We start from the raw sequence: 15,188 nt of genomic DNA, 5'->3' as shown, positions 1-15,188 counted from the left end.
CATCAATCCAATCCAGAATTCCATCCAGCAGGAATTCCATTAGTCTTTCCAGCAGTCCACTCCGAGTTAATGTTGTGAAAAGCGTCCAATACACATTCCTCAGCCGTGGCCAATAAATAGCGAGACGTGGACCACAGACTACTTAGTCACTGCACTATGAGAAGATATATTTAACATAACATAAGATAAAATCAAAAAAAGATAAGATATCAATCACTACTCATACGTATACACGCAAAAATAATAAGACACACGGTTTTATATTTTATTAGTTTTTGCCCGCGCCTTCGCTCGCGTTAAACTCGAAAATTGATGAATGCTCCATCCAAACTTCCACCTCAATTTTAGGGAAGTGGGGGGGTTAGAAAGAGACAAAAAGTAGCCGATGTCACTCTCCATCCCATCAACTATCAACACTTAAAAAATCACGTCAGTCGTCGTTTTGCCGTGACAGACGGGCAAACAAACAGACACACACACTTTCCCATTTATAATAATTATTAACACGTTCACTGCGTTACGGGGGTTTTTGAACCCCGTACACTGTCATCACTCAGTGCGGGTGAGAAAAATCGTGTTCACTCCGCTGGTGCGGAAGCTGTATTTTGGTCATTTTTACAACTACGAAAATATCAAATATACATTTGGATTTCTGTTCAAAAGTATTATTTATTGATATATTAATTATATACGGGGTCCCAGGAACCCCGTACCGACCAGGGAGCAAAAATTACCTTCTAGTGCGATACGGGTCTCCGTGAACCCCGTAAAAGAATTGGCTGGCCCGTACGGGGTTGTGGGCACAGTATCGCTAGTGTAGTGCTTACTGAAATACTTGTTATCGGCAAATTAAAAATGAAGCACTCGAACCACACGTTAGAACTACTATATTCTAAAAACAAAGGTTATCCCACACAGTAAACATCAAAATCATCACAAATTGACATCTAATTGCAGGCAGGTATGTATATATATGTTTTTAATACGTAAAAACGGTGGTGCTTTGTTATTATTTTATTTATCTTTGTTACTTAATTATATTAACTACTTTCACAAAAATACAAGAGTGCGAAGTATCATATATTTGATGTGTAATGTTTTTATTAATACAGCACATGCATCGATTTTTTTATTTCCCATCACTACTAATTTATCGACCTTAATACATTACATGCGTTACGGGGTGTACCAAGCCCCGTATTTTTTCAATTTTAGTGCGATACGGGGATAAAATAACCCCGTATTTTCTTTTGTATATAATTTTGTGAGTTTTTATCGTATCCACGTGCGGGGATAATGAGACGTAGGAAATTTCATACTCTTACAGTTAGTCGAAAAAAATATTGGAAAATTCAATATTTCAGGAACTTACAGCACTTTTAACAGACTTAGGCATACGGGGCACTTTATACCCGTAACGCACTACGATGTAGACTATTACGGGGCGGATTGGGCCTCGTAACGCACTAGATTTTGGGTTAAGGTTTTGGCTTGCCGCAGCGAACGTGTTAAGTATGAATGATCTAAGTGTGGGATGCTACCTGCGTAGACACATTAGCACCGTCTCACCTCCAACGGACCAAGATAAAAGCGGGCGCAGCGGCAGAAAATGCCGAAATTTTGAAACGTAATAAATACAAAAGTCTTGGCAAAGAATACCTTTTTGTACCCTTTGGTGTAGAAACTCTAGGTCCATGGGGCCCCAGCGCGAACAAGTTGTTCACAGAAATCGCGAAGCGTCTGGTTGAGGTAACTGGTGACCGAAGAGCTAGCGACTTCCTCGCACAACGTATCAGCATTGCGATACAGCGAGGAAATGTCGCCAGTATCCTTGGTACAATGCCTCAAGGGCCTATTTTAGACATTAGCTGGCTTTTAAGTTTAGTCTTAGTTTCTTATATAATTATGTAAATATGAAGGAGCACATCGCGGCTGTGAAAAATCGTCAGGTCAACAAGTCTGCCGTGGCTGAACATTTGTTAGAGTCAGGGCCAAACCACTGGATCGAACTACATGACCCTAAAGTCCTTTCCATGGAACGCCATTTCTACAGTAGAAAAGTGCGTGAAGCCATTGAAATCAAAAAAAATCGCAATTTCAATCGGGACGAAGGTTTTAGGATCTCATCCACATGGAATCCTGTCATTAATAAGTGTAAGCCGAAAATAATATCGACAGTCGTTAAATCAAATATCGTCAGTGTTGTATGTCGACAAAGTAACATCCCTAGTGCGCAAACAGTTCAAGTTGATAATCAAAACCAAGTGCGGGTAGTTCGAAAAACTCGCGCGGCTGTCAGAAGGTGTTGATGTCATTTCAAGCCAGTCTTCTCCGAGACCACGGGGACAACGCCGTCCTTGAAACGTTGGAGGTCAGTTTAATAGATAATCAAACGAACTTACCTGTAAGTGATGTTCGATGACTATTAAACGATGTGATTCGCCCGAGTGATTACACTATACTTTACATGTAGTAGCACGCGAATGTGCTGCCATCGTACACAATTTTAGAGTAACATTTTTAACAAAAAAATATCTCGCCTAAATTGGGGGTATTTCATACACGTTTCTTATAAAAAAGGCCATCAAATACGTGTGCTATTTCGTGACCAATTGGGTAGAATCTGGAGCTTGACCAGTTCGGGTCAGGGAGGGTTGTAATCACTCGGGCGAATCACATCGTTTAATAGTCATCGAACATCACTTACAGGTAAGTTCGTTTGATTATCTATTAAACTTCTGTGATTCGCCCTTCGTGATTACACTATACTTTACATGTAGATGTTTAGAGTTACACGAAATAGCAGATTAAATGAAACATGTATGTTTGAAAAATATAAATAAAACAAACGTTTACGTCAGTTTAACTGTAATCAACAGACACTTCAATTATTATTACCATGTAATATTGTACGAGCAAATACTTCGGACGAGTCCGCCAGAACATCTCTATTATAGAACCTAGCGAACGTCAAGGAATTATCTGACCAACCGGCGGTCTTCTTAATCAGTTCTATATTAACCCCGAGCCGGTTGGCTGCTGACGTACTTGCGTGTCTCGTACTATGCGATTTGAAGATCGATGTATCAATACCACTCTCGAGCAAAGTGGTTTTGATCCATCGACTCAAGGTCTGTGAACACACTTTTCTAAATGGTTTTTTAAAACTTGTAAAAGAAAATCACAATCGCTTAGGCGATTGGTAGATGAGACAACCAAATAACGTTCTAAAGTCCTTGCAGGACAAATTGACTGATTTTCATCGAAATAAGGCAGAATCAGTTTTGGCTGAATGCGATTAACTGCGGATGTCTTAATCTTATCTGTAATGTTAATAATATATTTCTTATTACATTTATGAATATTACTTAGCTTGATTAACGATAAGGTTTGCACACGGTGTGCCGTAACTAATGCCAAAATAGTTATTAACTTCCTAGAAAGATGCTCGTAAGAAAGGCTTTCATTTGGATACCAACAACTTAAATGATTAAGAACGATTGAAGGGTCCCAAGTAAAATCATATCGTGGATTTGGAGACCGCAGTTTGTATACTCCCGTCATAAAACGTTTCACAGTTGGATTATTTATAACATTATTATTCAATATTAGTGACAAAACTGCTTTCGCAGTATTAATTGATCCAAATTGACAACCTTGATTAAAAAGTAATGTGAAATAATCTAATACTTCTGCTACGCCGACATCAAAAATATCATAACATTTTTCCTTACAAAATATATACCATTTCTTTAAATAACAATTATATTGCTTAAGTGTGGTTTCTGTAAGTGACGCTAGCATGATGTCTGCCGCTTCTGCAGGAGTGCCTTGCCTCATGAACGCCGCCCGGACAACACTCCGGCAACCAGGGTAAGGCTCCTGTGCAGCTTGTGTTCGACACTGTAAGGGGAGGACAATAAATTTGGTTTAGGTGGGAGTTCTATTCGTTCAGAAATCAATAATCTCTCAAAAAGAGGAAACCAGGGTTGTGTAGGCCATAGTGGCACAACAACAATGCCCTCCGCTTTATCTGTTATTATCTTTTGCAACATCCTAAGTATTAGACAAAATGGTGGAAAGGCGTAAAAGAAATACGACGACCAAGATATGGTAAACGCGTCGATATTGTACGCGTCAGGATCACGATGCCACGAAACAAATCTAGTACATTTTTTGTTTATTCGACTCGCAAAGAGGTCAATCTCTGGACTTTTGTTTAAAAAATTACAAATTTTCCGAAAGGCACTGTCGGCTAGCTCCCACTCAATGTCTGCATGTTTCCGGCGTGATTCTGCATCTGCTATATCGTTGTTTTCTGAACGAACGTACGAAGCAAATATATGTATATCGCGTTCCTCGCACCATTGCCATATCTGTCGGCTTAATTCACTCAGATGTGGGAATCGAACACCACCCATGTGATTGATATATGAAATCGCAGTGGTATTGTCTATCCTTAGCAAAATCTCACAATTTTTGTAATCTTTAGCAAATATTTTTAAACCAAAAAACGCGGCAGTTAACTCTAGACAATTAATGTGTTGCCCAAGCTCATGACTGGACCACTGACCACTGGCTGTCATATCTGAGCAACTTGCTCCCCAGCCTGTTAGCGACGCATCAGAAAATATCTCTAATTGATAATTTCCTGTCTTGATCGGATTACTACATGTTTCTATATTATATATCCACCAATCTAGATCATCATCTAAGCTACCCGGAATGCTAATGTATTGATCATAGTCATCATTTTTACTTAAATAAAGAAATTTGATTCTTTCCAATCTCTTAGTATACAACCAGCCGTATGGTACTGTCGGACAAACAGAAACTAATAATCCTATCAAGTGTGCGAAATTACGAAGTTTACATCTTCGAATGGATTTAAAGTATAAAAGTTCGTCTTTAATCCTCTCTCGTTTTTCGCATGGAATATTAATTGTCAAATTTGCAGAATTGAAACTAAACCCAAGAAAATTTGCCGTTCGACTTGGTGTACCTATTGATTTATCAACATTTATTGTAAATCCTAATGATTCTAACAAGTCTTTCGTTACATTAAAGTTATGTAAGCAGTTAGAATACGTGTCACCGAAGAGTAACAAGTCGTCTAAGTAAACGACTGATAAAAAACCTTGATTGCGCAAAAACTGCACAACAGGACGCATTAACTTCGTGAATATGTACGGAGCAATATTTAGGCCGAATGGACATACCAAGAATTCGTATGTTTTATTTTTCCAAAGAAATCGTAAATATTTTCTGTAATCAGGATCAATATTTATCGCAAAATAGGCGTCTTTCAAATCTATTGAACACATGTAAGCGTTTTTTGATAAAAGTCTCATTGCTGTCCTATAATCTTCGAGTTTGAAGTGCGGGGTACATATAAACTTATTCAATGATTTTAAATTTAGAATGAATCTATTTTTTCCATTACTCTTTTTAATAAGAAAAATACTGGACAAGAATTGATCCTGACACGGATCACATTCTTGTATGGCACCAGCACTAATAAGTTTTTTGACTTCCTCGTTCATACTCGTCTCGTGTGCAACCGACTCGGGTTTGTTAACAGGAATATTCGATTGAGATATACAATCCGATATTGGAATACGCACACCACGGACCCAAGACAATACGGTGGGATCCTTGGTAATGCCTAACCATACTTTATAAAAAAATTGAAGTCTACCAGCCTGAGGTTGTGTATCAGCATCCGATGCTAGCGGCGCGAGGTCCGGGTGTGCGGCCGCGGCGGCGGCGCTCGGCGGTCGCTCGCGCGGCGGGACGGCGGCGGCGGTCTGCGCCCGCCACGCGTGTAGCTCGTCCTCGCTGGCGTCTGGCGACTCTGGCGAGGCGGCGGCCGCGACGCCGACGACGGCTGCCCCTCCAGTTTAAAGCCCTCGATGTCGACGGTCCTGCTCCTGCCTGTTGGTGCTTGGGCGTCCATTTAGGCTTTGTGACAGTCGGTCTCAATTCTGCTCCGGTTTTAGTCATTGCTTTTATTGACTTCAGACTTTCTTGTAATTCTTTACCAAAAAGCAAACTATCGCGCTTTAAGTCCTTAATATTATCCTTGATCTCCTTATTTAAACTAGGCACCAAGAAATTACGCCTGCTCTGAGTCTCTGAAAAATGTAAGTGACATAATAGTCTACCTGTATCGCTCAGTGACTTTATGATCCCCTGTTTGTTGTTGTCTAAAGTTGAATCTGTTGTCAAGATATTCGACAATGTATTGGCAACTCCTGTTATAATAGTCGAGAGCAACTTTTGTTTGTCACTTAGAATATTATCCCGTTTTAAAACATTATCATTACACGCCACCTTAATCTCGGGATTGAGTATAGGAGCTTGCGCTAATTTTAAATTTTCTGGTATTTCGTAACGTTTTAAAATATCATTCTTAATATCGTCCTTCATACCATTAACTAGAATGTCAGACCATCTCGTCGAGATATCGTCGTGAATGCAAGGACCAAATGTTTCTTCTTTTACGGGCTCATCGCCCAACAAACATAATAAACCGGGATCAAGCGCGGTCACAATCGGCGTAGATTCTTGTAAACCAATTTGTTCACCGGTCACCTGTAAGGTGGTAGCTGCGGATGTAGGCGCGGGAGCGGGCGCAGCCGGCGTGGTGGTCGCGGCCGCGGGCGCGCACGCCGGCGCGGCGGCGGCGGCGGCGGCGGGTGCGGGAGGGGGCGCGGGGGCCGGCGCGTCCACCGCGCGGGGCCCGGCGGCGCTTCTATTCTGTATGACCACCGATCGCAGCCCGCCAGCAGCAGGCAGCGCACCCGACGTTGAAGCACCGACCTCATCATCGGTTAAGTCGTATACAGTATTGTTGGTCAATGGGGATTCTGTAACAATACGGTCAAATACCCTTCACAATGCTGCTCTAATTTCAGCAACAAAAAATAAGTGTCCATTATCTTTGACCCTTATCTCTAGACATAATGTTTTCAATCAGAGACCAACGCTTATACTGGTCAATCATAAGCGGCTCGGTGATCTTTGTGAATTGCCCATTTGGTAGGGTAATAGGTAGTGTTTCTACCGCCTACTTCCTCGATGTTGGATGTTATACTATAACTACGTACGTATCTACATACGTATCTACATATCTATATACCTACGTATAGTACACATATAAGCCGTTGTAATTAACGTAATTAATGTTCTTAGACATAGGCAGTCGTGCTACAGTCTCGCGGACTGTAGTCTAGACTAATAGCATTGACAATTTGCCGCAACCAGGTATTTTACCTATAGTATTCCGGCATAGCCTCACGGACTGATGCTCTAGGAATATATGTGCTTCCCTTTTACACAGCGATCAACCTCTCGGATTGAACTGAAGGTATAAATTAGGGTCGGTAATAGCCTTACAGACTATACTCATTGCACAATGTATCTATTTAATAAAACAAAGCTGGCATGTACATAGGACACATTCTATCAAATGATTAGACGAAGATAACTGAAAATCTTATCTTCATATTGCGAATCCTCTAGCAAGGGATCGGGCTCACCGATATCTTGGTCCGCATACTCATATTCATTATCTGTATATGAGGACGTACTAGGGCTATAACTACGATGACGGCGCCTGCGACGAATCTTCAATCTTTTCCTCTCGAGACTTCGGATTTTTCTTTCCAAGTAATCTTCCTCATCTTCCTCACGATGTTTGCGTTTTCCCATTTTATCCGCAAACACAAAACACTACACTAAACTTAGTAAAAACACAATTATTTCACTAACAAAGGAAAAGTACGTGCACGATGGCCGCCACACAAAACGTGTATGAAATACCCCCAATTTAGGCGAGATATTTTTTTGTTAAAAATGTTACTCTAAAATTGTGTACGATGGCAGCACATTCGCGTGCTACTACATGTAAAGTATAGTGTAATCACGAAGGGCGAATCACAGAAGTTTAATATGTAGTTATACGCGATTAAGTCCCGATTTTAAAAATAATGATGTGTAATAATCGTGAAAGTTTAAATCAGTGTTATGTAAATATGTTCATGTAAATAAAGAGAGTTTTGAGTACTAGAGAGAATTTAAATACAATCTAAGTGTGGAGCAACAGCCATCCGATCTGCGAACCTAAAGGAGAACTAGCTCTTTTTAACTAGCTCTAAAGCAACTAGGATTAAATTTACATGTTCATAGATTTGTCCATATAAGAGTAAGTGATCCTCGGCCTGGACCTATTGGCTTGCTTTATGAACTACGAATAACCTTCCATGAGAGGTAAAATAGATGTACAGGTGTTTTGCGTTTCTAAATATTACAAGTAAATTCTGCATGCTGTTTTTATATTTAACTAGCTTTTTCCCGCGGCTTCGCTCGCGTTAAAAAGAGACAAAAAGTAGCCTCTGTCACTCTCCATCCCTTCAACTATCTCCACTTAACGACATGACACAATTCGTCGCTCCGTTTTGCCGTGAAGGACGGACAAACAAACAGACACACACGCTTTCCCATTTATAATATTAGTAGAAGAAGTTACCATTTCTTCTTAAATATTATTTGATTAATTTCTTACCTTTTGATTGTCAACTCCAGTTCATTTCTAATTACCCGAACAATGCACCCTTTGTAAAAATCCTCGGCTTAATTACTCTGTATCAGTACAATGGCACCATCCGTTCTTATCTTATCTTATGTCCGTCGCCGAGAGCAAATCCCACGAAATCCGTGAATAGACGCCAGCTGGGTGCAAGTCAAGAAAGGAAGTCTGTTTAAAATTTCTAAAAAATAACATTAGGGCCAGTTGCATCAACCACAGTTAAGACAAACGTCAACGTCACGCAGGAAAAGTCCATGCAAATTCTCATGCAGAAACTAAGTGACTGAGCGACGCTCTGATGTGGCCGGTACCTAAGACTCACTAAGGACTAAGGAAGTATCTTGAGGAGGCAGCCTACAACCTACATCTACTGCGTAAGCTATACAAGCCAAATGGCCGATGAGCATTTCTGGTCGCATTGATCAAAGCCGTGACTCCGTGCGCTCTACGAAGAAACTTCTGCTTCCAACCAATACTCTTTGTGATTTGCATTGCCCCCTGGTATGCTAAAATGCCACTCCGGTCTCATCTCCACGCCTCCTTTTATCCCACCAGCCCAAAATATACAATACGTTAGCGTTATGTACTTTGAGCGTTAGCGGAGCGCATTGATAGCGGTGCGCCGGACGAACGCTGGCGTTGCGTCCAGCGGACGCTGGCGGGAACTAACGAGCGCGGATTGCGAGCGGAATGCAAGCGGAACTCCAGCGTTCGTCCGGCGCACCGCTATCATTGCGCTCCGCTAACGGTACGCTATCAAAACGCTTTATGTGTGGCGACCACTCGCTTATAATTTATACTAAGCAATAAGCTTACAATATTCTCAAATATTGTTGGTTGATTGAGTACTACGCCGTGGCTTGCGTGATGGTCGCCGTCGCATCGCCTATCATCGAATACTACTTGAACACGCGCTTAAGACTTGTACTGAACATAGACAAGACGTCTCGGCCAGATTCTGACGGACAATGGGAGAATGGGGCCACGGTGGAGACTATTATCAAAGGGACGCCGGGGACACAGGGGTAGGTTGGACAGATCAGCCCTTTGACCGGGACTGTTAAAAAAATGCTGTCAAAGTCAGGTGTAACTTGGATAATGAATCATTCTTCTCCAATATTTTTTGGTTGAATGAGTCTTAGGCGTGTCTGGTGTGCATTATGATTATTATGAATCAATACCCGGTAATCTGTTTTTCCTTAACAATTGAGTGATTTATTCGTAAAAAGAAATGAAATAGAATAGGTGCATACATATAAGAGAGATATAGGTACAACCATCAAGTGAGGCGAATCACGTCAGCTACCAAGCAAGAAGCGACAAAAACAGAAATAAGTAAAGGTTAGATTAACATTTTACACAATCATACATACATTAAAACATAAACTCAAACTGCATTGCTAAAAGATGTAGGCAGAGCACATGAAACTGCTCAAGTTGCTACTCGGCAAATAAGGAGTTAACCGATTCGTTTCGTGTTCCATTTTCGAAAACTTTAAATTTTAAAATGACACGTCTGGCGTGTCATAGGTCCCCCCCACGTAAAAAACCTTGATGACACGCCTGTCGTGTCATCCGCACAGAAACATACATACACACATACATATAATCACGTCTGTATCCCATAAAGGGGTAGGCAGAACACACTAACTACCAAGTTTCAGTGCCACTCTTGGCAAAAAGGGGTTGAAAGAAATCCAAATTGTGACATTGCAGTGACAGTAGGCCTAGCACATGATTGCCGCGAGAGTATGTCGCCGCGAGATAGATCACACGTTTTCTTCTAACTGTACTAATGAAATAAGGACGGGTAGTCTATTTCGCGGCGACATATTCTCGCGGAAATCATGTGCTAACCCTGCTGGTTGCCAGCCTCTCGCCTACGCCACAAGTTAACCCATACCCCACAGTCGACTTCTACGACACTCACGGGAAAGGGGGTGGTGAAATTCTTAACCCGTCACCACACGGAGCCTCACAGAAACGGTTAAAATAAAACGAAATTGTGCTATCAACATTTTAACTCGTCTTATATAAGTAATTCAAGGCTTTTCTCGTCAATCTGCCACCACACACGCCGTAACGCAACTCCGTGTTTTTCTCGCCGCGTCACGCCGTGAATTTTGATGGCGGATAAAAATTGTATTTTCGCCCGTCAGACATTTGCGCTAATGCTATCATATGGAGCCGGGCAAAGTTTAACACCCTCAATTTTTGCTGGGATATTTTGACGTAAAGTTGCGTTGGTATACGTGAATTTTTGGATAGACGCAAACACATCTCGGACACTGGCGATCAAATATATGAAAAAAGTGCGTTCCTAGCACACATTCTAAGCTCGTGTAGGTGAACGCGTACCATGCCTGTATGAGTGAGATGTGACGCCGTGGCTTGCGTGGGCGACGGTCGCGCGATGGTCGCGAGACGGCAATGCGACGCATGCGAAATCAAACCTTATCGATATGGAAGTAGACGATGCGATGAGACGCGACGGCGACGGCCACGCAAGACACGGTGTGACAGGTCGACTGTTCGCGTTTTTGACAGGCGTTAACTGTGAGGTAACCGAGAGGGGGTGGGCGGCACTTTCAGCGGGGAGCGGGAGTGGCCATACTGTACGATATTACTCTTTATTATACTGTGCTTTAGGCACTGGTTCCACCAATAGGGAGTAAGCGATGAGCTATCCGCGATAGAAACGAACAAAAGATAGTCGCTCTCGTGTAAATAAAAGAGAGAGCGAGCGGTTTACGCGGCAACGATAGCGGTGCGCCGGAGGAACGCTGGCGTTGCGCCCAGCGGACGCCGGCGGGAACTCGAGCGCGGAATGCACGCGGATTGCAAGCGGAACGCCGCCGGCGCACCGCTAACCGCTATCATTGGGCTCCGCTAACGCTACGCTATCAAAACGCTTTGTGTGGCGGAGGCTTTATTGTAGTTCATCGGTCGGTGATGAACTTGTGAGTTATACAAGTTCGCGCTATCATCGCGTCTCTTTTATTGGGCCATTCGCTTTTATTTAGAGGGCCAGTGCCTAAATAAAAATCCTATTTTATATATGTTTGTTTCTTTTGTTAATCACCTAATAATATCTAAACTGAATTGTACAGTGATTTGGTTTCGACTGTAGGTGACGCCCTTGTTGACTTAACGAAATCTTGCTTATATTCAGGTAAAATGCATAACGAATAACCTTTATAGGTTAGCCATGCTACATGAAAATCAGTCAACTATGGGTTTCTTCAAAATTTTAATTTTGTGGTTAGGTTATTTAATTTCTAGTGCTGCTTGTGTATCAGTATCTTTGTTATGAAATTTCTCAGATATACCAAGCTACGAGTATATATATCTAGTACCTACCTACTAACCAATTACAGAGACGTTAGTCAGTTAATTATAGCGAAAGCGATGGCTCCACGCTCATTATTTATTGACGCGAGTAATGTCAATCCGACTGACGGAATGACATATGTACATTATAATTGTAGATATCTAATTAAAACCGAAAATAAATTACATATATGAAAGAAAAAGTGACCAAGTCCTCTGGTGTAGATATCTACCTACATCCTTGACCTGTGTGGTGACGGGTTAAGAATTTCACCACCCCCTTTCTTCCCGTGGGTGTCGTAGAAGGCGACTATGGGATATGGGTTAAATTGTGGCGTAGGCGAGAGGCTGGCAACCTGTCACTGCAATGTCACAGTTTCGTTTTCTTTCAACCCCTTATTTGCCAAGAGTGGCACTGAAGCTTTACTAGTTTCACGTACTCTGCCTACCCCTTTTTGGGATACAGGCGTGATTGTATGTTGTACACTGAGAGAAATTTGCATTGTGAATTTAACAAGTTCGACTTGTTGCGGTTTATCCGTTTGAATCAGCAAAACGTATGTTTAAAACAATATGTGTCAGGTTGTTTTTATAAAATCGACTTGTTGATTCAAATATATTACCGATTCAAATGACAAGTAGCTTGTTGTTTGAACCAAAGAGCACGTAGGCGCCATTTTAACCAAAAAACTTGTTGAACGAACATGAAAACTGGTTGTATTTTCTCTCAGTGTATGTAGGTATGTACCTACCTACATCCATACTTAATATTATAAATGGGAAAGTGTGTGTGTGCTGTGTTCGTTTGTCCGTCTTTCACGGCAAAACGGAGCGACTAAGTCACGTGATTTTTTATGTGAAGATAGTTGAAGGGATGGAGAGTGGCATAGGATACTTTTGGTCCCTTTCTAACCCCCCACTTCCTTAATATGGGGGGGGGGGGGTTGTGCAGCATTCCACAACTTTTTGTGTTTAAAGAACTTTATTTCCCAAAATAACGTGTAACCTATACTAATACTAAGAATATATCAGTAAATCCGTGAGCATCTTAAATTATACATACCTATAAGAAACCAAATTTTTAACTTAACTTACTTAGCATAGAAACACAGATGGACCGCAATCCGACTGCATGTGTGGGAACTGCAGGCGTGTGCAGTCTGTCTGTATTATAGGCAAACTCAGGGATATCCTCAGACTATACCACTAGAGAGTGGACACGCCGCCGGTGGATGAAACACAGCATTCCAATAAGGTCCAGTTGCCCTTCGGGTTGGAAGGTCAGATGGCAGTTGCTTTCGTAAAAACTAGTGCCTACGCCAAATCTTGGGATGGGTTGTCAAAGCGGACCCCAGGCTCCCATGAGCCGTGACAAATGCCGGGATAACGCAAGGAGGATATGATAAATCTTTAATTTAACGTTAGTTTTCAAAGAGTAATTCCAATATGTGAAATCATTTATTTATGCCTCGATACCGTCTGGCTGCCTAATGCATCGGATAGAATTTCCCAAGAGCACTAGTTTTTCTAGACTTTGATAGGTGGGCTTGAGTCACACTTGACAGCGGCCATTTTTTATTTTCAGGTTCTGGTTTTGTGACTTGGAGAGAGACGAATCGAGCAATTATTGAAAGGAAGGACTTAAAAAAAACCACAAAATTAAAATTTTGAAAAAACCCCCGACCGCGACATAATAGACCGACTTTCATGAAATATGGCTAAAAACACTCCCGACTAACTCAGATTTCAGACAAAAAAAAACTAAATCTAAATCGGTTCATCCGTTCGGGAGTTACGATGCCACAGACAGACACACACACAGACAGACAGACAGACACGTCGAATTTATAACACCCCGACGTTTTTGCGTCGGGGGTTAAAAACAGGATTTCCTATGTATTTACATACACATACATACAATCACGCCTGTATCCCATAAATGGGTAGGCAGAACACATGAAACTACTAAATCTTCAGTGCCACTCTTGGCAAATAAGGGGTTGAAAGAAAACGAAACTGTGACATTGCAGTGACAGGTTGCCAGCCTCTCGCCTACGCCACAATTTAACCCATATCCCATAGTCGCCTTCTACGACACCCACGGGAAGAAATGGGGTGGTGAAATTCTTAACCCGTCACCACACAGGCACCTATGTATTTAATGTAATAAATACCTGGGCTAGGCTGTAAAAAAAAGGCTGTAATAAGTAGCCTCGCTCAGAGTTCGAAAACTCGAAAATTCGCGTTTCCCGGGACTTTTTTTACCACGTCGGTGGCAAACAGGTATAAGGTCCGCCTGATGGAAAGCGGTCACCGTAACCTATGGATGCCTGCAACTCAAGGAGTGTCACAGTCGCGTTGCCGACCCATTAGAAACTTGTACACCTATTTGACGACCGGTCTGGCTCAGTCGGTAGTGATACTAGTGATCCTGCCTGCTAAGCCGCGGTCCTGGGTTCGAATCCCGGTAAGGGCATTTATTTGTGTGATAAGCACAGATATTTGTTCCTGAGTCATGGATGTTTTCTATGTATATAAGTATGTATTTATCTATTTAAGTATGTATATCGTCGCTCAGCACCCATAGTACAAGCTTTGCTTAGTTTGGGGCTAAGTTGATCTGTGTAAGGTGTCCCCAATATTTATTTATTTATTTATTTTAGATCTCAGCTAGATCGATTTGTCACCCCCAAAAATGCGTACACATATAACATATTTCAGCGATATCGTTAGAGCTGTTTTCGATATCACCTACAAAAATTTCTCGTTTAAAGGTATCAGATTAAATTTGAAACCCTACTAGTTATCCCAAAAATTAATTAATGAAATACGTCTAAATTAAATTTTCCTTCTAAATAAAATACGACTTTATATAAGAAAACACACACAACACACAACACAATTTGGATTTCTTTCAACCCGTTTTTGCCAAGAGTGGTACTGAAACTTAGTAGTTCATGTGTTCTGCCCACCCCTTTATGGGATACAGGCGTGATTATATGTATGTATATGTATGCACATGTATGTATACAAGAAAATACACAAAAAAGTATTCAACCCAAAAATGTTGCCAATCGCCTCTTTACTTCTTAAAATCTATAAATTCTCTCGGAAATGAACGTTTTTCCTGCAGATAAGGAATACCATCAAAAATAATTCTCCATTATCTTTTTCGCTCTTAGTAGCTCGATTTTTTAGGGTTCCGTAGCCAACTAGGAACCCTTATAGTTTCGCCATGTCTGTCTGTCTGTCCGTCCGTCCGTCCGTC

The 15,188-nt window shown here is 41.5% G+C and overlaps 1 protein-coding gene across 1 annotated transcript; it reads right to left on the bottom strand.

Moving 5' to 3' along the window:
* Positions 1-3,319: 3,319 nt before the first annotated feature.
* Positions 3,320-7,913, bottom strand: LOC125242007. Its single transcript, XM_048150706.1, has 5 exons — positions 7,503-7,913; positions 6,432-6,869; positions 5,703-5,887; positions 3,617-3,903; positions 3,320-3,323 (listed from the first exon to the last, which is right to left on the bottom strand). Exons 1-5 carry the CDS (start codon positions 7,711-7,713, stop codon positions 3,320-3,322), a joined length of 1,125 nt encoding a protein of 374 aa, XP_048006663.1. The 5' UTR covers positions 7,714-7,913.
* Positions 7,914-15,188: the final 7,275 nt, after the last annotated feature.

This window comes from Leguminivora glycinivorella, unplaced genomic scaffold (genome assembly GCF_023078275.1).
Source record: "Leguminivora glycinivorella isolate SPB_JAAS2020 unplaced genomic scaffold, LegGlyc_1.1 Scaffold3, whole genome shotgun sequence".
Lineage (NCBI taxonomy): Eukaryota > Metazoa > Arthropoda > Insecta > Lepidoptera > Tortricidae > Leguminivora > Leguminivora glycinivorella.
The sequence above is the reverse complement of the archived record's forward strand: the minus strand, read 5'-3'. Positions and strand labels throughout refer to the sequence as shown.

Bases quoted from the DNA above. Each gene is read 5' to 3' on its own strand.
- LOC125242007 (XM_048150706.1), bottom strand. From the start codon at position 7,713: ATGGGAAAACGCAAACATCGTGAGGAAGATGAGGAAGATTACTTGGAA. The intron at 5,888-6,431 runs GTATGAAGGACG...CTGGAGGGGCAG, and splicing joins GTCTGACATTCTAGTTAATG to CCGTCGTCGGCGTCGCGGCC. The intron at 3,904-5,702 runs GCTGGTAGACTT...CTCCCCTTACAG, and splicing joins ATGCTGATACACAACCTCAG to TGTCGAACACAAGCTGCACA.